The sequence below is a fragment of the Dasypus novemcinctus genome, chromosome 13, assembly GCF_030445035.2.
Source record: "Dasypus novemcinctus isolate mDasNov1 chromosome 13, mDasNov1.1.hap2, whole genome shotgun sequence".
Lineage (NCBI taxonomy): Eukaryota > Metazoa > Chordata > Mammalia > Cingulata > Dasypodidae > Dasypus > Dasypus novemcinctus.
This window is the reverse complement of record NC_080685.1, coordinates 108603392-108623357: the sequence shown is the minus strand read 5'-3', so window position 1 is coordinate 108623357 and position 19966 is coordinate 108603392. Positions and strand designations below refer to the sequence as shown.

The window sequence follows — 19966 nt, the reverse complement described above, 5'->3', positions numbered from 1 at the left end:
CTTAAACTTTCGGTACCAGAGAGGGGTGTGTGTTAATGAGATGATACTAGATTCCTTTATATAGTTTACCCCAAATTCACTGAAGTAGGAAGGGTCAAGGCATGGGTCCCGAGCTCTTCCCAAAGAAGAGTAGTCTAGTGACAGCAGGGCTTAAACTCTTGAATGAAGCAGCTGTCAGCCTAACCCTTCACTTTTGGTATTTCTAAAGTCTCAAACTGTTGTAAGGCTCAAGTGATCCTTTGGGCAAGACCTGGCACATAGCAGGTCCTCAATTTTTTAGGTGATGCTAACCTTTTCCACCCTAAAGGAGTCGCTTAGTACTTCTCCTAAATATTGCAGCAGGTAGTTACTGGGCCTCTGTCCCAGAAAGAATACACGCATGTTTGGCATTCCACTGTCAGGGAAAACAAGCCTTGGATTTAACAGCCATCGGGTCTGGTAGGTTTGCTGGAGAGTTGGCAGCTCTGGTCACTTAGCCCAACTGTTTTTCTGGCCAATTGTGCCTTAAACTCAAGACCATGGAATGTTCAGGTTGGAAGGAAATTCTGAGTGGTCACTGAACTCGGAGAAGGAAAGTGATTTCTCCAAGGTCGGAGGAATTGTAGCATCAGGAACCCAGGGCTCTTGGCTCTAAGGGCCCTTCTGCAGCACCCTGGGGCTGTGTTTACATTGCCCTATTAGTTCACAGCTGGCAACATTTTTTGGATGCAGAGATACCTCACATTCTTTATTAATAAATTTTTAGCCAACCCTTGAGCCCCAAGGAAGAAATATTTATCAAGCAGATGAGAAACTTCCTGGTTGGTATATGGTGTTCTGACTACAATTACACCCTGAAAATTCCAGTTGGGGGAAGTTAGAAAATGTTTTCCTTTTAATGAGTAGCATAAGATATGCCTGTTCTAAGAGGATTTCAACCAAAGCACTTACATTCTTTGTAGATTATTCAGGCTTGCCTGCCTTTTTTAGAGGAAAAGCAAAACAAATCACAAATAGCATTTAGCCTGTAGAACAATTCAGAATCAAAGCCTGCATAGGGACAATTGTATTTTCATCGTTATACCATTGTATAAACTGAAATCTCACAGACTTGTTTTAGGGAAAATAGAGCAGGTTTTATAAACATAATAATGTGTGCTGAGAGTCTAAGCTAAGCAGAGTCTATGTTTAGGCTTTAACTAGGCTGGTGTATTTATTCCTGAATCAGATGGTATTATTCCCGTAGTCCCATTTCTTGCTTTCCTTCCTCCCTCCCTCCCTCCCTTCCTCCTTCCTTCCCTTCTTCTTCCGCCTCTCTCTCTTTTCAGTAATATGACTCCAGAAAAGAAATGAAACTAAATATTTGAGGGAGACGTTGAACAACTATTAGGGACTACTTCATCAGTGCCTCGTTTAAGATGTAGGCTAATTGTGTTGCATGTCTAGCTTAAGTCTGCTGCCATCGCCTATGAAGTAAACTGCTACTATGTGTGATTTTCTCACCTATTTTTCTGTTTGAATATAGGAATGCATCTTATTGCTCAGGCTAGTATTGATTTTAGTCAGGTCTGGAGATTGTGACATAAACTGACATAATTAGTAACTTATTGTTGGGTTTAAACCCATTTTGATTCATTCTTTCTCTACAAAATATGCCAGTGTCAAGTCTGTGCAAAAGTTCCCCTCTGTCCTCTCGTCTCTCTCCTTCCCCCCCTTCACCTGCTGTCTTTCTCCCTTCTTCCAGAGGAAGCTCACCAGTGTGGCAAAGGGCTTCTCATCCATTGCCAGGCCGGGGTGTCCCGCTCCGCCACCATCGTCATCGCTTACTTGATGAAGCACACACGGATGACCATGACTGATGCTTACAAATTTGTCAAAGGCAAACGACCAATTATCTCCCCAAACCTTAACTTCATGGGGCAGTTGCTGGAGTTTGAGGAAGACCTCAACAACGGCGTGACACCACGGATCCTTACACCAAAGCTGACGGGTGTGGAGACAGTTGTGTGACGACAGCTGGATCGCAGGGATTGCCTGTCTCTACTGGGAGACGGAGCAAAAGAGGATTATCTTTTTTTTTTTTTAGATGGGGGGTACAGTTTGTGAATGGAAACAAACTCATTTAAAAACTTTTTTATTTTTAACAAGCGTGAGAAGAATTTAACTTTTGATGCCATTGAGATTCACTTCCCCAAAACTGCTAAAGCAGGGAGGCTAAAGAAGTAATTTCCTAAGCCAACCATAAAACGATAATAAAACCTTAATCTCCCTCCCCTTTCCTTTCAAGCTATTTGTAGAGTTTATGGCTAAATAGTCTGTGCAGGTTCATAGACCGAAGATACTACACGTTCAAACAATTAAAACAAACCAAAAGTAAGTAGAAAAGACCTTGACTCATGAAGGCCTAGGATCTGCTGGGCCTACCTATATAGAAAATAAAAACCCAACCAAATCGAGCCCTGCTTTGCTCACTGGTGCAAAGAGAAGAGGAGCGCAGCTTAAGTGGTCTAAGAACCCTTCCCACATTCTTTAAAGAGGCAAGGATAATGTTGATTGTGTGTGTGTCATGCTTGGGATTATTATTTTTTCACTCTTTGAGTTGGAGAGGCGGCCTTTTCAATAGCAAGGAACTTCTGACCATTATACCATATGCCTTCACTGGCTTCTTGTGCAATAATATGGTGTTTTGAGTGTGCAGACAACTTAGAGCTGGCGGCCTCATAAGAGAGAAATAGTGCAAATTTGCCAGCTTGGAGATAGAAAGGAAATAAATACAATGAATTACTTTCCTTCCCACCTTTTTCCTTTGTTTAGGTTTTTTTTTTTTTTTTTTTTTTGATTCTGGTTACAGTGCCATAAACCTTGTTACATATGTATATCAGAATGTAAAAAAAAGACAAAAATTTATTTAAAAATATTTTTCGCAAAAAATACTTGGCGTGTGTCTGTTGATTGTGTAAAAATTTATTTTCAATATATAAATGAAACTCATTTTGGGATTTGACTCCCCCCTTTCTTCAACACCTTTAAGCATCTCTTACCTCTTGTCATCTATTGTATGTATAGCACAATTGGAAATAAAACACATATTTTTATATGGGGAAACATATGAAGAAGGGAAAATATTCTCACTTCTGAATGTGAAGCCAAAGAGAATTAGCAAGGAAGGAAAAGAGCTCCAGTATTGCTCTGCTCAGGTATTAACTCCTGTCTTTCCACAAACTCATCGTCTTCTACAGATGTGGATCCTTCTAGCTTTAGGCAGACCTCAGGTTAAGCAGATGCTATGCCAGTTTCTGGACCTTGGTGCCCAAATCACTGCAAGATGGAGTGATTAGCTCTCCAGTGGTCTTTACCAGGGCTGTTTAAAAATGCGTGTGTGTGTGTGTTCATTCAAGACAACCTGCCATGTGTGGGTCTCGTGTTCAAGTGACAGCTTGGTGGCCTTCAGCCAACATAGCGCGCTACAGAAAATTGCCTTTCCTGTTCTTTTCGCAGCAAACTAAACTCAGTTTCATAAGTACAACTTGTGACAACACTTGTTTGATATATAGCTGGCTTTCTGATTCACAGAGGGGTTGGGAGGTAGGGGAAGAAATACAATCCAATATTCCTTACATTTTATTACAAATAGGTGTTCAGGGGAATTGGCCCTAGGGACAATTCACGGCAAAGTTAAATTTGCTTGGGGTGAGTAAAAGAGTTGAATTCTAGCATATGCACTTCTGTATGACTATATTTGACATAGTAATTTTGTGAACATATATTTGCTTGTAGCTTGTATATTGAAATATTTTCACGTTTAGTTTTTGAATTAGCTTTTTTTAATGGAAGCACTTAAAATTTTTTCTTTTATTATGAAAGTGGACGCTGAATTCAGAGGAATCAACTGAGAGCTGTTGGCTTTAGTACAATGTATTAATCACGTGAAAAGTAAATGTGTCTTCTGGTGCTTTCTACTCTTCAAACCAACAATCTCCTTGGAGCGAAAGCCTTTTTAAGGAGTCAGGTTGATATGAAATTAGCGTTTTAAAATGCTTTGTGATTTCCCAGACATTTCTGTTTGTTTATTCTAAGTCCTCCAAATGTTACATTTTGGATAGTGCATAAGGGTTATTCTCTTTGAAAAAAGCAAAAAATGAAAACGAGGAGAAGCGTCAGTATAATTTTTTGTTTTTAGCTATGTGGAAATGATTTATGTTTTGGGGAGTTCATGATTTTGAGAGAAAGTCTGTCCTGGGGCGACAGGAATCCTGCCAACCGGCATACCAAGAATTCTGCAAGGACTCAGGTCCTTCTCACTAATCTGCTTTGAGTCATTTGCCTCCATTTCTCCAAGAGGAACACTAACCACTTGATGAAAATAATACGGATTAGCCATGTCATTAGGCTAGAAACCAGACTCCCCAGTTTTCTGGGCCTCCCTTGGTGCCTGGGAGTGTTAAGGCTGAGCTGAGAAGTAATTGAGGGTGTCTTCCTGAGAAAGCAGAGCTCTGCCTGGCCAGTGCTGGCATCACTCTTAGAATCTAGCAGGCTGGTTTCATGTGGAATGACTTCTTTCATGGTATAATGGATGACTAATATTCTGTTAGATAACAGAAAACTCTACAGAAGGCACTGTTACCTTCAGTTGAGCAGAACAGCAGCCCAGCTCCTCTACTGCCATAGTTAATACATTTCCAATCAATTGCATATTAACCAGGATATAGAGTTGACATTTCATAAAAGCTGGTGCCAGCTCCTTCTGGATCAGGGGTGGGTGGGGCAGAGGTGGGGCAGGAAAGCTGATAAACAGAGGACATGAACAAGGGTAGATGTGAAAGAAGAACTACACACCACCCAGCAGTAAATGAGGACAGGGTGAGCTTCTAAAGGGCAATGGAAAATATGAGACAGGAGGACATGAGAGATGGTAGTAAAAAAATGTGTCAGAGTAAAGAGCTAGTACCTGAATCACATTCTAGATGTTGACTGATGGAGAATGCTAATAAATTGTTTTAAGCAGCTCTCCTGGAAGGTAAGAAGTCTAGGAAGCCAAATGGAATACAAATCAAGCAACAATAACCTTTACTTTGTTTAGGGATGAACTCTTGTAAATAAGCCAAAACATGTTATATTTTTAACATTCAATATCAGGAAATGTGGGTTGATGTTTGCTCCTCAGCTCTGATTGGAGAAGTAGTTATGCATAGATTGGGGGTAGGGTAGGAGTGGGAGAAAATGACTTTTAAACAATGGCCTTCTGAAGGATGAGCAATAATGAAGTATCTAGAACAGGTACCAAAGTCTTTTATAGAAGACTTCCTGCCTTTATGGAGGTGGTAAGATGTGAATGCCAACCCTTACATGGTCACCTCTTTGCTTCTCTGTGATAGCCTTTGTCAATGTTCGGGGGCAAGAAAGAAGTTATCAGGTTTTGATCAGAAGCAGAAAACTGAAACGGAATGAAGGGTTTATTCTGGGGATTAGAGCTTTGGCGATTGTGGGATCCAGCAAAGAGGTCAATGGGAGTTGGTTGCCTCTGTTTCTAACGATGGGCCTGGAGCCTCTGTAGGCCAGCAGGGACGGCCGTCAGGAAGTAAAGGCTTAAAGTTTCAGAAGGGAACAGAGAAGAACTAGAACCAGGAATTAAAAATAAGCCCCCATTACCCAAACTCGATGATATGGGTGACTTGGAGACGTATCTTGTGCTGTTTGCTATATTGCTGAGCAGGTAACGAGCACAGAACTCGGCAATGCTGAAAGAGGAGCTTTGGAAGCTGTAACGATGGCCGCTGCCTCCGGCCTCCTACTTGCCCGTGCATCAGTGAGAAGGCACGCAAGCTGCAACAGTGCTGAGCCCCTTCAAAGGAGATTGGTTGCTGCTTCACTTCTGCCTACCCAATCTCATGAAAACTTCCTCTGAAGTTTACCTTAACCCAGTGTGAAGCAGAGATAGGAATTCTGAAAACTGTCATTTCCATTTTATTTAAGTTGATCATCACAAAACCACCATAATTCACCCCTTGGCACCTTAGCGTCCGTCTAGATGTCTTTCGATTACACATAACTTCCAAATAAAGACAAAAGTGATGGTTCTACCTAATAAGGTGAAGCTGTCATTTCTATACTTTTACAGTTGATAGCACTAACCCTTTCCCCAAAATAGGAGACTTTGTCCCATATTTACCAATTTCAGATGATGTTCTTTGTTTTCTAGCTGATACTCATTCTCCCTTTGATAGCCTGTAATATAAAAACTGATATATAAGGATAACTACCTTTCACACATTTTATATTAGATGGCAGATAAAGGAGAAAAAAAGAATTGGCTAATATATAACTAAATATATTAATATGAAAATAAATATTCATAAATCCTAACATCCTAATTTCTGCAACAGATCACGTGGTTAGAGCTGGTGTTTATAACTTCCTTCTTTTGCTACCCATTCCATATATTCTTTGTCCTCAGCAAGCACCTCACTTGGTCGGGGTGCCTTATATGTTAGAGTGACCTAAATCTTCATTTGGGAAGGATCTGAGCCTTTGGCAGTCTTGCCTGAATTGAGTTGTTTTCCATTTACTTTCATTACAGAAGACTAGAATGCAAGCGATACCCTTGCATTCCAGACATGCTCCTTTTTCAGTTTTCCCCTGATCGTCACAATCATCCTAATCAATATTGTAACCCCCTTCTTTGCCTGTTGATTCATTTACATAAGGAGCCCAAAGTGGCCCACAGGAAGTATCAATTTCTAGTTTAATGAAACCAATGCTGTGTCTCCCAGTGGACATTGCAATATCTCCTTGGGAATGCAGTCAGCCCTGTCCATTTCTTCTCCAGACTTTCCTATCACCAATTAAGTCCCTGATCCTCCAGCTACTTCCCATGAAGCAATGTTCATATCTTACTGTATGCAAGAGGTTGGTGTTAAAAACCAAACAAGCAAAACAAAAAAATTCAGGGGCCTACACACAGTGAGATTTTTAGAGATCCTTAAGGACCTTCCTGAGCCTGATCTCATATATTCTACTTCCACTTGATAATGGCATGCTGTTACTCATGCTCGGTTTAGTGGCTTGGCGGGTCAGATAACACTTAGTTCACCATTGGAAGCTCCGGTGTCATTGTAACTTGATGGCCCATGAGTAAGCTTCCAGTTTCAACTAGGGCCCAGGAGAAAATGAGAAGTTGTTCCTTAAAAGAAGAGTTTTTCCATCGAAGCTACCATAGTTTTGCTCCAAAAGCCTAAATGTCTGCTCTATGATTCATCTATAGGGTAAAAAAGGCTCTATGTGGGATCCCTGTCTAATGCAATCACTTCAAGCCCCACTGGATCTACTGGGTTCTGCTGTCAGAGCAGCTAGGACCTCAGCCTGGAACTGTTGCAGTCTTTGCTTGTTCTGGGACCCACTCAAACTGGATGACCTTTCACTTTACTCTGTAAATGGGTTAAAGAAGATACCCATGAAGTATATGTTCCCTCCAAAATCCAACGAGGCCCATTAAAAATTGGGCCTCTTTCTTAATGGCAGGAGGGGTCAGATGCATCAACTTGTCCTTTACTGTGAAAAGGTCATTTTGACATGTTCCAAACAAGTGGATCTCTAAAAATTTCTTTCCATGTAGGCCCCTGAATTTGTGTGTGTGTGTGTGTGTGTTTTTAACCCCAATCTCTGGCATACAACTATCTTAACAAGCTATCTACAATAGTTAGGACATCCTGCTCACCAGGTCCAGTTGACCAGATATCACCAAAGGAATGTACTTGTGTAATGTCTTGTGGAACGGACAGACAATTAAGGACCTTGTGGGCTAGATTATGACCTGGGACTGTAGAACTGAAATAGTCTTAAGGTACTACAATGAAGACATATTTCTGGCTCTTCCACCTAAAAACAAAGTGCTTCTAATGATCCTTACCAGGGGTCAGCAAACATTTTCTGTGAAGAACCAGAGCTTAAGTATTTTAAACTTTGTGGGACATATAATATCTTTAACAATTTTTTTCTCTATTAGAGACGTTCTCTGTTTAAAGAACAATCACACATAAAATACAGGATTTTCATAAGCCACCCTATTATTAACACCTTGCATTGGTGTGGAATATTTGTTACAATTGATGAAAGCACATTTTGGTAACTATTAACTATAGTCCTCGGTTTAACATATCATCTCTTTTGCAATTATTCAATCCTGCTTTTGTAGCTCAAAAGTAGCCATAGCCCTGAGCCTCAGCAGACTTGCAACTCCTACCCTCTGGTTTATTTGACTTACCTTGGTCAGCTAACAGAGAGGTGAAGAAGATCAACCACCACACCAGGGAGCCAAGAATGCCTACAACTGCAAGCAAGAGGATTGCATCCATCATTCATGCGGAATCTAAGCCCCCTCTTGATGTAGAGGGGGACTGGACTTAACCATCCTAGGGGGCACAGGATGGAGGAATAGAGTATAGATTAGAGTGGACTTACTGGTGTTGTGCTGGGGAGCTATTGTGATTAGTAAGGGAAGAAATTGTGATATTGATGTGGAGAAAGTGGCCACGGTATCTGCTGATGGCAGGGAGAGGAAAGAAGAGATATGATGTGGGGGCATTTTCAGGATTTGGAGTTGTCCTGTCTGGTGCTACAGGGATGGATGCTGGATGTTGTGTGTCCTGCCATGGCCCACTGGGTGGACTGGGGAAGAGTGTAGACTGCAGTGTAGACCACTGTCCATGCGGTGCAGCAGTGCTCCAAAATGTATTCACCAAATGCAATGAATGTCCCACAGTGATGAAAGAAGTTGTTGATGTGGGAGGAGTGGGGTGAGGGGGGTGGGAGGTATATGGGGACCTCATATTTTTTAAATATAACATTTAAAAGAAAATAAAGAAGAAAAAAAAAGTAGCCATAAGCAATATGTATATGAGTAAGCGTAGCTGGTTTCAATAAAAGTTTATTTGTAAACGCATACTCATAGCAGACTAGATTTGGTCCACAAGCTGTCATTTTCCAGCTCCTGTCCTTAGTAATAGGGGTAGAGAAATAACATTTGCCAAATCATAGATTCACACCAAGTCCCACATGTTGATTTGCTCCATCAGTAAAACCACACCTAGGACAGCAGCACCAGTTGGAGCCAACACCCGACTGAGACTTCATAAATCCATTGTTATTCTCTAAGATTCATTCTGCATAGGCCAAACAGGTGAGATAAATAGGAAAATAGTAGGAATCTCCATCTCTGCATTTTTTCAGTTCTTTTTGATAGCATTAATCCCTTTAAGAATGCGGTATTGCTTTTGTTTCCTATTTTGCAGGTAGTGTACCTACTGCTGTGTAACAAACTACTCTAAAACTTAGAGGCTTAAAACAAAAGGGATTTGTTTGCTCATCAATCAGAAATTCCCATTCAACAGGAAGAGCTCATCTCTGCCTCAAGAAATGTCATCTGGGGTACTCTGACAGGCTGGAGGACCCACGTAGAAGATGCCTAGCTCAAATGGCTGGCAAGTTGCTTCATGTAGTTGCCCAGGAGCTTAGCCAGCGTTGTCCACTGGAGATATTGGCTCCTTTCCACATGGGCCACTCCATGGAGATGCTTGGGCTTCTCCAAAACATGGGGGCTGGTTTCCAAGAACAAGTCTTCCATGAGGCCTAGGTGAAGGCTGGCAGGGCTTGGAAATCACATAAACTTAGGAGACCTACAAATATCACTTCTCCCACAGACTATTTATCAAGTAAATCACTAATGAAAGCCCAGACCCCACATCCTTCCTTTTTTAATTTTTCATATCATTTCTCACTCATCTTTTTCACTAAGGGAATTAGATACCACCTCTCAATGGGAAGCATAGTGAAGAACGTGTAGCTATTTTTAATTTGCACAATAAATCAATATATGGAAAAGTGATCTATATCCATTCTGGTCCATGTGATTAACTGTCCTCTAGTCAAGGCCTATCAAAGGACATCAGGAGAGAGTTAGACCTACCTGATGAATCCTTGATTGATGACCTTGTTGCGAAGAGTGCATTTTCTTTTTCTTCTTTTTTTTTTTAAGATTTATTTATTTATTTCTCTCCCCTTCTCCACCCCCCACCCCGGCTGTCTGTTCTATTTGCTGCGTCATCTTCTTTGTCTGCTTCTGTTGTTGTCAGTGGCACAGGAATCTGTTTCTTTTTGTTGTGTCATCTTGTTGTGTCAGCTCTTCATGTGGGCAGTGCCATTCCTGGGCAGGCTGCACTTTCTTTTGCGCTGGGCATCTCTCCTTATGGGGCGCACTCCTTGTGCGTGGGGCTCCCCTACGCGGGGGACACCCCTGCGTGGCACGGCACTCGTTGCATGCATCAGCACTGCACGTGGGCCAGCTCCACATGGGTCAAGGTGGCCCAGGGTTTGAACCGCAGACCTCCCATATGGTAGATGGATGCCCTAACCATTGGGCCAAGTCCGCTTCCCAAGAGTGCATTTTCTAAGAACCATACAACCTGTCTCTTTACTTCACCCAGTTCAGACTCCCAATATGTGATAGATTTTGAAGGTAACTGGTTTGAGAAGCATTTTATACTCCATAACTCAATGCTAATTCTTTGAACCTCTTCTTCTCTCTTTTGCTTGATTTACAAAGACAAATCTGAAAGCTCCTATAGGAAAAAAAAAAGCATAAATAATACAGATCTTTCTTATTTCAATGTTCTATTAGATAACAACTCACGAGTCAGTTACCAAAATATTGACTATTGGAACTTGGAATAAGTCATCACACTGGGAAAGTAGATGCCCCACCAAGCAGCACGTAGAATGAGCTTTCAGACTCGTGCCTTCTAGAGGGTCCTTGATGTTTATTAGTCAACTGTGGGATCTTGGAATAACCCTAGCCTTATCTTTGGCTTTCTTGGAAGCAAACTGTGAGACAGGGAGTCATAATAACTGGTTGGCCAGGAGAGGGGAATTGAGACAGGGTAGGGAGAGAAGCCAATAAAGAATAAATTAGCAACAAAGTTCCATTGTGAACAACTGGAGCTTAATTCTAATGGGGAACTCTGACAGTTGTTGTGGAACATGAAACTTGGTATTATCCTACCAAGGGGTGAGAGGGCTGGGGTATGTTATTCATTGACTCCCATTAGGTGAGGGCTACTTTTGTGGGGGTGGCTTTAATTCCCAATCACTTCCAGTCTTTTCAGAGGGCAGCAGAGTGATCACAGTAAGCCCACTGGCAAAGAATCACAGGTGTTGGCACTTATAAGTCAGGCTGGCATACCCTGGAAATGGGAAATAATGGGGAATAAAAGCAGGGCAATAACTGCTTTTGCTATAGACCCCATGACAAGTGCAGAAGACTGATGATTCCTTGGTGTCCCTTGTCCTATGACCAGCTACTCAGTCCCAGTTAAAATAGACGTTGAAATAAAAAGGGAAATCTTTCTACGTTAGGGGGGATATCCAGAGTGACTTCTTTCTTGTCCCATTTTTTTACCCTGTTTGTTACCATCTAGACCCCGCATCCTTCCTTCTTTGATTTCTCATATCATTTTCTCTCTTCTTTTTTACTAAGATAATTGAACTTGATAAGTCACATTCTACTCCAAAGGGAGTCTCTGTTAATCGGCTTTGCACATATTCCAGCCCAAGGCTTCAGCTCTGGACACTGCAGCTCTCTTCTTTCCCTGCTCCAGCATCATGCATGCAGGCAGCAAAGAACATTCAGAAACTTGGATTTCTTCATACATCCATTTTAGTGTTCTTTTGTGATAAGGATATTGAAGGGAGAGATGTGATTGAGGAGAAATCTCTAAATGCTGGTTGTCTTTGGTGCCAGAATAAAATTGAAGTCTTTACTATGAGGCTGTTGATTCTTTTGCAAGTAAATTTAACATATGATCACTTTAGGAAAAATTTAAATTATAATTATCTTCTGATTTGTTTTCCGAGTACCTAAGTCTCAACTTCGAAAGGGGAAGTAAGCACATGTTTTAGTTTCTTAGGCTGCTCAAAGTAAATACCATGAAATGGTATTTATTCACTTATGATTAGGGTCTGGGAAAATGTCTAAATCAAGGCATCCTGAAGGTGATGCTTTCTTCCCAAAGATGGACTGCCAGTGATCCTTAGCTCCTCTGCCACATGGCAAGGCAAATGGCAGCATCTGCTGGCCTCTTACTTCTCTTCTGGGTTCCGTTGCTCTCAGCTTCCTGTTTCTGTGGCTTTCTCACTTTATCTGAATTCATCCCACTTATAAAGGACTCCCATTTATTAAGACCCATCCTGAATGAGGTGGGTTACACCTTAACTGAAGTAGCCTCATTAAATAGTCCTACTTAAAATGTGTCCAAACCTACAGGAATGGATTAGCTTTAGGAACATATTTTCCTGGGATACATATGATTTAAAAAACAAAACATGGGAAGCAGTCTTGGCCCAATGGATAGGGCTTCCGCCTACCACATGGGAGGTCCATGGTTCAAACCCCGCGCCTCCTTGACCCGTGTGGAGCTGGCCCATGTGCAGTGCTGATGCGCGCAAGGAGTGCCGTGCCATGCAGGGGTGTCCCCCGAGTAGGGGAGCCCCATGTGCAAGGAGTGCGCCCTGTAAGGAGAGCCACACAGTGCGAAAGAAAGTGCAGCCTGCCCAAGAATGGCGCCGCACACATGGAGACCTGACACAACAAGATGACACAACAAAAAGAAACACAGATTCCCAGTGCCGCTGATAATGATGGAAGCAGTCACAGAGGAACACACAGTGAATATGGACACAAAGAACAGACAACTGGGGGAAGGGGGGGAGGAATGGGAGAGAAATAAATAAAATAAATAAATTTTTTTAAAAAACAAAACAAAAAACAGTATTTGAGTCAGCTTTTTCTGCATTACCAACATTCTCATCCTAGGAGATTAAGTATGTTTTCTCTTCAGAACAAAAATGTCAACTGAAATGCCCTAGACCATCAAATGCTAAACCCTTAAGATATTCTCTTGTATAGTAAAAAATAAACAGGCCTAAAAGTGCTAATCCTGTTTGATAATGACCAACTTTCTCAACCTCTCTGCATCTTAGTTTCCTACTTCACAGAGTTATGAGGATTAAAGGAGCAAATGTGAGCAAAGAAACTAGCATAGAGACTAACACAAAACAGGATACATGTTTCTTTCCCCACATAAGAGTTTTTGTAAGAAAATAATATCAAACTCCACAGATCCATGAAATCATTGGGGGATCCACTGAACAATATTTTTCATGGCTTATATCCTACCAATTCAGGAGAAGAAGCTAGTGAAGCAGAGGCAAAGTTCCAAAGAAGAGAAAAAATCAAAAGGATTCATACTTTAACTCCTGCTCCTTGGATATGTCAGTTCCAATAGGGTCATCAGAGAGATATTTCCTTTCCTAATCTGACCATAAGTGACTGGAATTCGTCACGAAGGTGCTTTTCCCAATGACAGGCATCACTGGGCCCTAAAAGTTTATCCATTTATTTGTTAATTCAACACACATTTGCTTCCTCTGTATCTTACAGTGGCCCAAGGCAAGGCAAGTGCTTATTAAGAAGAATGTGTCCTTGGTGGGGTTTCTGATATACTTCCATGGGGCAAGAAGGCAGTTGGCCTATCCTATGGGAGCATCCAGGTCTGTGCCTTGGTTGAAGCAGGAGATCAGTAGTTAAGAGCATTTTAACACATTGGTTTTTGCTATGAATCTTTCATTTACTTGCTATGGTGTCAAGAAGGCATCCTTTACGTGATAAAGCATGTCATGGAGACAGCACCCCAAATGACTATTTTTCTGTATTTACCTAACTTAAAACTATATCTCCTTGTTTTGGATAGTAGGAAGAAAATAGGTGATTGAAAGTAAGGGGAGGGGAAATGTCAGAGTCAATGGTGGAGTAGCAGCAAAATAATTATTATTGTAATTGTAATATTCTGCCTTTAAATAGCAATTTCTTTCCAAAGGTCTCATAACATTCTCCTTAATATTCCTTTTGAATTCAAAAGCATTTGTTGAAGGCAGAACAAAGCTTAATTATATTAGAACTTCACTTTGAAATATAATTCAGTACAAAGTAGATTTATTAGAAATTGAATTATTGACCTTCACATGGACATCTTATTGTGCATTTTTGACAAAGGAAGTTCCAGGGTATGGGTCTTCAAAAAAGCATTAAACATTGGTACTAACACACTTCCATGTAACACATAGGGAAGCTAAGGGATAAGGTGACCAAGTAGCAGGTTGATGAAAAACTAACATCTCCCACCCCTAGACCAGGGGTTCTTACAAGGGGTCTGTGAGCTTGATTTGAAATTCAAAAAAGCATTATTCTTATAGGCACATGTTGGTGCAGGTGTGCTATATTAAATAATACACAGTCTAGTGTGGACTTAGTAAGGGGTCCATAGTTTTCACCTGACAGGCAAAGGGGTCCATGGAACAAAAAAGGTTAAGAACCCCTGCCCTAGACCACCTTGCTAGAGGTATTTTAAATGATGTGGCCCCAGGACTCTGGAAGATGACAAAATCTTCTGTTCCAGGAATAGCAAGAGAAGCTAGAAACGCTTTATTAGATGTAGGCAGGGAGTAAGAATTATATCCAAAGAATGATCTAAGAGAGTAGGCAAGAGGCAAGCTGCAGGGGAAGGCACAGCCCACAGGAGGCTTTCCTGAAGTCTTAGGACCACTAGAGAGATAATAACTAGACTTCAGTGTGTTTATGAGCCCTCAGAAACCACAAGTAAATTTGTGTGTGTGTTTTGAACAGATTCAATATGATTATGGAGTTGCCTTCCATCAGATTTTCCAGTGGTTGCTTGACCAGATGGATTAAGAACTGCAAGCCTAGAAAAGTACCTTAAAAACATTGATTTGACATTACCCTTAAAATTTCCAGATTGACTTAGAGTCATCCTGGGTGATGCTGCATGGACAGTTACTGGACATTATATGTCCTACTATGGCCCACTGGATGAACCGTGGGAAGAGTGTGGGCTATGATGTGGACCATTGACCATGAGGTGCAGCGGTGCTCAGAGATGTATTCACCAAATGTGATGAATGTCTCATGATGATGCAGGAGATTGTTGCTATGGGGGGAGGAGTGGGGTGAAAGGGGTGGGGGGTATATGGGGACCTCATATTTTTTTAATGTAATATTAAAAAATAAATAAAGCCAAAAAAAAAAAAATAAGAAAAACTTGTTTTTCTTAAGCCAAAAAAAATTTTTTTCCCCAGATTTCACTAGCTTCTGCGTGGCTTGGCCTGTGTACAACCCCTTCTAGTCTCAGCTGAAAAGCAACAGAGATCTGTGATAATACGGCGGACTCTAGAGAACAGTTGCTTGGATCCTGATCCATACGCCACCACTCATTCATTGTGTGACCTTGAGCAAGTTACATGGTTTCTTAACCTGACTGTAGCTCCATTTCCATAAGTCTAAAATGGGGATAATAACAATATTAATAATCTCATCTGGTTTGGGGGCACACAAATTCCAGCACATTTACTTTTTCTCTTTACTTCGAACACTGTGTTTCTTCTTGGATTATGTACAAGCTATTCCATCTGCCTGCAAGGTATTTTGCTTCCATTCTTTTCCTAGCTCGCTATTGCTGAACCTTCAAGTCTCAGCTTAAATTCCACTGCATTAGGAAATTTCTGACCCCCAGTTCAGTTCCTCTCTCTTACTCTCTGCAAGACCCAGCGGTGTGCTGGAGTTGGCTCCCAATGCCTCATGAGAGCAGATTAGTAAGTATTCTGGAATTTTGTGAGCTGGCAACAGTTGGTAGCTTGAAATCAACTCAATCAAGGGCTTCCAGTGTAGATGTTAGATGAGCTGAGTTTATCCAGATGCTACCCTGGGAACCTGAGGAGTTGTAGAATTTTGGATCTTCAGGCACTTGGAAATGACGACACACACATACATACAAATAGGTAAGACATTGCAGCAGTCAAATGGCTTCACAGTAAGTGCAGAGGCTTACTGGAAAAACCTACCTCTATCCACACCCCTACCAGTCATAGGGTAGCAGGCCTCCTAGAGAGTGTTGCTGCGCATACAGACCACCCAGTGACCCTGTTGCAAGGCAGGTTCTGGCAGTGTAGACATGGCATTGAACCTGAGATTCTGCATTTCTAACATGCTTCCAGGGGGTGCCAGTGCTGCCAATCCAAGGAGATAACAAAAAGGGGTAATTGCCATTGAGACAAGTGGCCAAGGAGCTCAGGCTGGCTTCTCTGGGACCCATGTCCTCTCATCTCATTTTATTCTCCACGTCCCAATTTCAAGAAAACAGAGAGGTTCATACAAGGCGTAAAATGCAGATAATACTACCTGTTCTTTCTCAGCCCCCCAGCAACGTTGTGAGAAAATAACGGAGAGTCTGCTAAGTATTTTCAAGCTGTTCAGAAGAAAACACTGAGAAACACAGGGTTAGTTGCTCCTTACTAAGAATTCCTTTTCCTAAGGACAGAAAAGTGGTTGGTAACGACCCAGTGCCACCCAACAGTTTGAAGGTGATATTGCAATTACACCTGTTTCTTCATCCCAGTTGTTCTTGTTCAAATGTGAGATTTACAGATGGGCGGCACTCACCCCATGCCCTCAGCCCTATGCTGAACTGTCATTTATAATGGGCTGGTGGCAAACCTGTGACCTGGCTAATCAGGTCAGGCCCTGTAAATGTCAGGATGCTTTCGGTGGCTGATGTGATGTGCAGTCCTGAATTGTCTCTGTCAGCCCGTGTGGGGCTAAAAGGCCAGGGCATTTTTAGCTTTAGTTAAGCAACACCCAAATCCTCCAGGTGGAAGCTAAATCCCCCTTTTACTGCTCTTGGAGCGCGCGCTGAGAGCAGAGTATCCTCGCTCCAGAGGCATCGGCACAGATGGGGCTGCTGGGGGTTGATCCTCCTATATTTAACACGGCCCTAATTATCCACAGGTCTCTGAGTGAGAAAGGCTGATGAGCAGTTCAAGTTCCCTGCATAGAAATAGCCCCAGAATAGTTGCAGTGTTGTTTCTAATTGCAATGGATGAGCAGACTGTCTCATTAATCCTCCCCTATCAGCGCGCAAACCGGCTGCCCCAGAATAGCCCTCATCGCAGCCAGCCCACAGCCGGCCTTGGGGCTGGTGGTTTTGTACATATTAGGACTGGGAAGGATCTCCTCCCCAGGGACGGGGCGCGTGCGTCCGTGGGTGCGTGAGTTTGGGGGCGGGGAGCGGCCTGTGGACTCTGGAATCTTCGGTAAACATAGCAACGGGATGCAGAAGAGTAAAGACACAGGGTCTAGGCAAGGCTGGTTCAGAAACGTTATGAAGGAGCTGCAGCAGGTCCTTCAAATGCCCCAGTCTGTTCTTGCACCCGTTTACCTCTCTGGACCAATATTTTCACAGTGTTACTCTGAGCAGTTCTTGGGGCTCTGTCCTTTCTGCATCTACTCAGTGTAGGGCCTGATATCAGTCACTTCCACCTTATATGAATGTGCTACTAGTAGGTTTTTCACGTTTGTAGCTTTACAATTCTCAAAGGTTATTTGCCTTTACACACCCATTCTGTGACCCTCATAGCAACCTTGTGAGGCTACAACAGTAACTTCAAGAAAAAGGAATCACAAGCCTTATTCCCATTTTATAAAGGAGGAAATTGAGGATCAGCAAGGAATAGTTAGTAAGTACCCCAAGATCACACAGTTAGCAAATGACAGATCTTGCGCCAGAGATCTCCTTCCCTCCTCTTTCAGTGCCGGGAGATACACGGGTCTTTGTCAGATAAATTCACTATCTTATATATGTTCTGTGTGATGCCCTGGGCAAAGATGACTCTTTGGAATCACACTGAGATTTCAATCTCTGTAACTTTGGGCAAGTTGCTTAAACATCTCTGGGTTTCAGCTGTGAGGATTATATGAGATGATGTACATAAACTCTAGTTAGCAAAATGCAAATTATAAGGAAAAAAATAACAGTTCTACAGTTACCAAGCTGCATTCTACTTTTCCTCATGGAGAAGGAAAGAGCACAGGGTTCATAAACCATTATGTGGACCACAACTGCCAACTCAGCCGAGTGCATGGCGCACCTACCTGACCCTGTTTCGGAGTTTGGCAAGTTTCCACAGGGCGGGACATCATGATCTGGTCCCTGTTTTTCCCACACACTCTCTAGTCTCACTCCCACTCCCCAGCTCCTGTCCTGCTCCATCCAAATCCAGCAGAGTCTACACATCCAAGCAGAGACTTCCGTGTGCTCATCCAAACTCCTCCTTCCAATTGGAACACTCTTCTCAATTCTCTCCTTGTTTGCAGGAAGCCCCTGTAATACCTCCTTCCCCCTACCCTCTGCCCTTCTTTCATCATAGCATTATCACCCCGCTTTTTAATAGCCTCTTTACTTGTCTATGGTCCCCAACATAAAGTAAGATGTATGAGGCTTGTTCATGGTCATATTTGTTGAAAAAATTCAATAACTGCAATGGATTACTATAACTTTTTGTTGTTGATTATTTGTTTTTAATTTTCCTTAGAGTAACCTATAATTGATACTTGAGGTTTTATCATATACCATTAGGTGATTTGGGGGCAATTCATCCAAAAGATTCATTAACAGAATCCTGGAAAATCAGCTCTAAGAGCAACCTGGTTCTAGAATAGTGGTTTGTGATTATAGCCAGAATCAAATGGAAGGATTTTTAATAATAGACAGGGTCTCACTTCCAGAAATATATTGGACAGTACCCAGGACCCTGCATTTTAAAACGTTATGTGGGTGATTCTGCTGCACAGTCAGAATTAGAAAATCACTAGAGAAACCCTCCATTGCGCTCATTAGAAACCCTAGGTGAAGTGACATATTCAAGACCACACAGTTGGAAGTGCCAGAGTTAGGGGTGGGAGTCAGGATTCTGATCCCTGCTGAAGGTCTTTTAATTGCTTCGTTTCTTCTGCTGGAGGTCCCTCCCCAAAATGCAGCAGGTGCATTGTTTTCAACTTCTTATCTGGCCACAGAGAGTCATGATTGAGTAGAAGGGATTTTTTTCTTCTTACTGAAATAATTGCATTTCATTGCTGAGCAACATGATATCTTATGTTAATTCATAATGCATTTTTTAAATAAAATGCACTCTGTAAAGGGAAGCTGATATCAGTGTAAGCCCTGAGTTTTGTGCTGTTCAAAGAACATAATGAACCAGTTGCTGATTCTGGAGAATCATGGATGAATGAACTGGGAGATGTATTCACATTGTTAATAACCACTGGCTATTTGGAAATAGCCATATTGCTGAAAAATGACTTGATCAATCATCAGTTTTATTATCAGTACTTTGGTTAGGAGGTGCCTAACCCATTGGAGAATACTCAGGTTGGAAGGAGCCTTAGAATGTCAGCCAGTCAAGGCTCTTTACTGTATAATTACAGATGAGGAGACTGAAGCCCAGAAAAGGGGGACTTGCTCAAGGTCATATACCCAAGATTAGGTCTTTTAATTCCTAAACCAGGATTATTTCCATTGCAGAATAAAAAATAATTTTTACTGTTCCTCGTATGACTTTTACACAAGGAACCAAAGGGATTTGAAGTCATTAGGTTACTAATGTGGCAAAAATGCTTAGGAGGAAGTTCAGTGGCCTATTGGTTTTATATTCCAGATACCCATAGACTATGAAGCTAAGGCTTCCCTCCTGCCTATGATTTTGGATTATCTCCATTGACAGTGGTCGCGAGACTGTAGTTTTAGCATACTCACACCCCCCCATCCCCAATCATTTTTTCCTCTAATCACCCACCTAATTTTTGTTAGGATCCCACTATGGGCTAGGTACTCTTCTATTCTTTGGGGGAAAACAGGGTTGATGACCATTTTGTTGCTGAGTGAGTGCTCTGGTTTCTTCAGATAGGCTTCTATGAGGTCCATCAAGAAAATCTGGTTGTTTGTAGGGTTATGCTTTCAAATGCCTTCTGCATTCTGGCTGTGGTCCATGGAGGTCTTGCAACAATTAAAAGTCAGAAGACAGACACCGTTTG

General features: G+C 41.9%; 1 protein-coding gene across 4 annotated transcripts in view; it reads left to right on the top strand.

The window, feature by feature from the left end:
• Positions 1-19966, top strand: part of DUSP10 (dual specificity phosphatase 10) — a 66464-nt gene that overhangs the window by 33681 nt on the left and 12817 nt on the right. For 3 of the 4 annotated variants that reach the window (XM_004484539.5, XM_004484538.4, XM_071207751.1), the window contains exon 4: positions 1724-2912. The exons of the other annotated variant lie outside the window; for it this stretch is intronic. In XM_004484539.5, the coding sequence (XP_004484596.1) occupies positions 1724-1989 (266 nt within the window). In that variant the 3' untranslated portion in view covers positions 1990-2912. Of the gene's footprint in view, positions 1-1723; positions 2913-19966 lie in introns of those variants that run through there. 4 annotated transcript variants of the gene reach the window in all.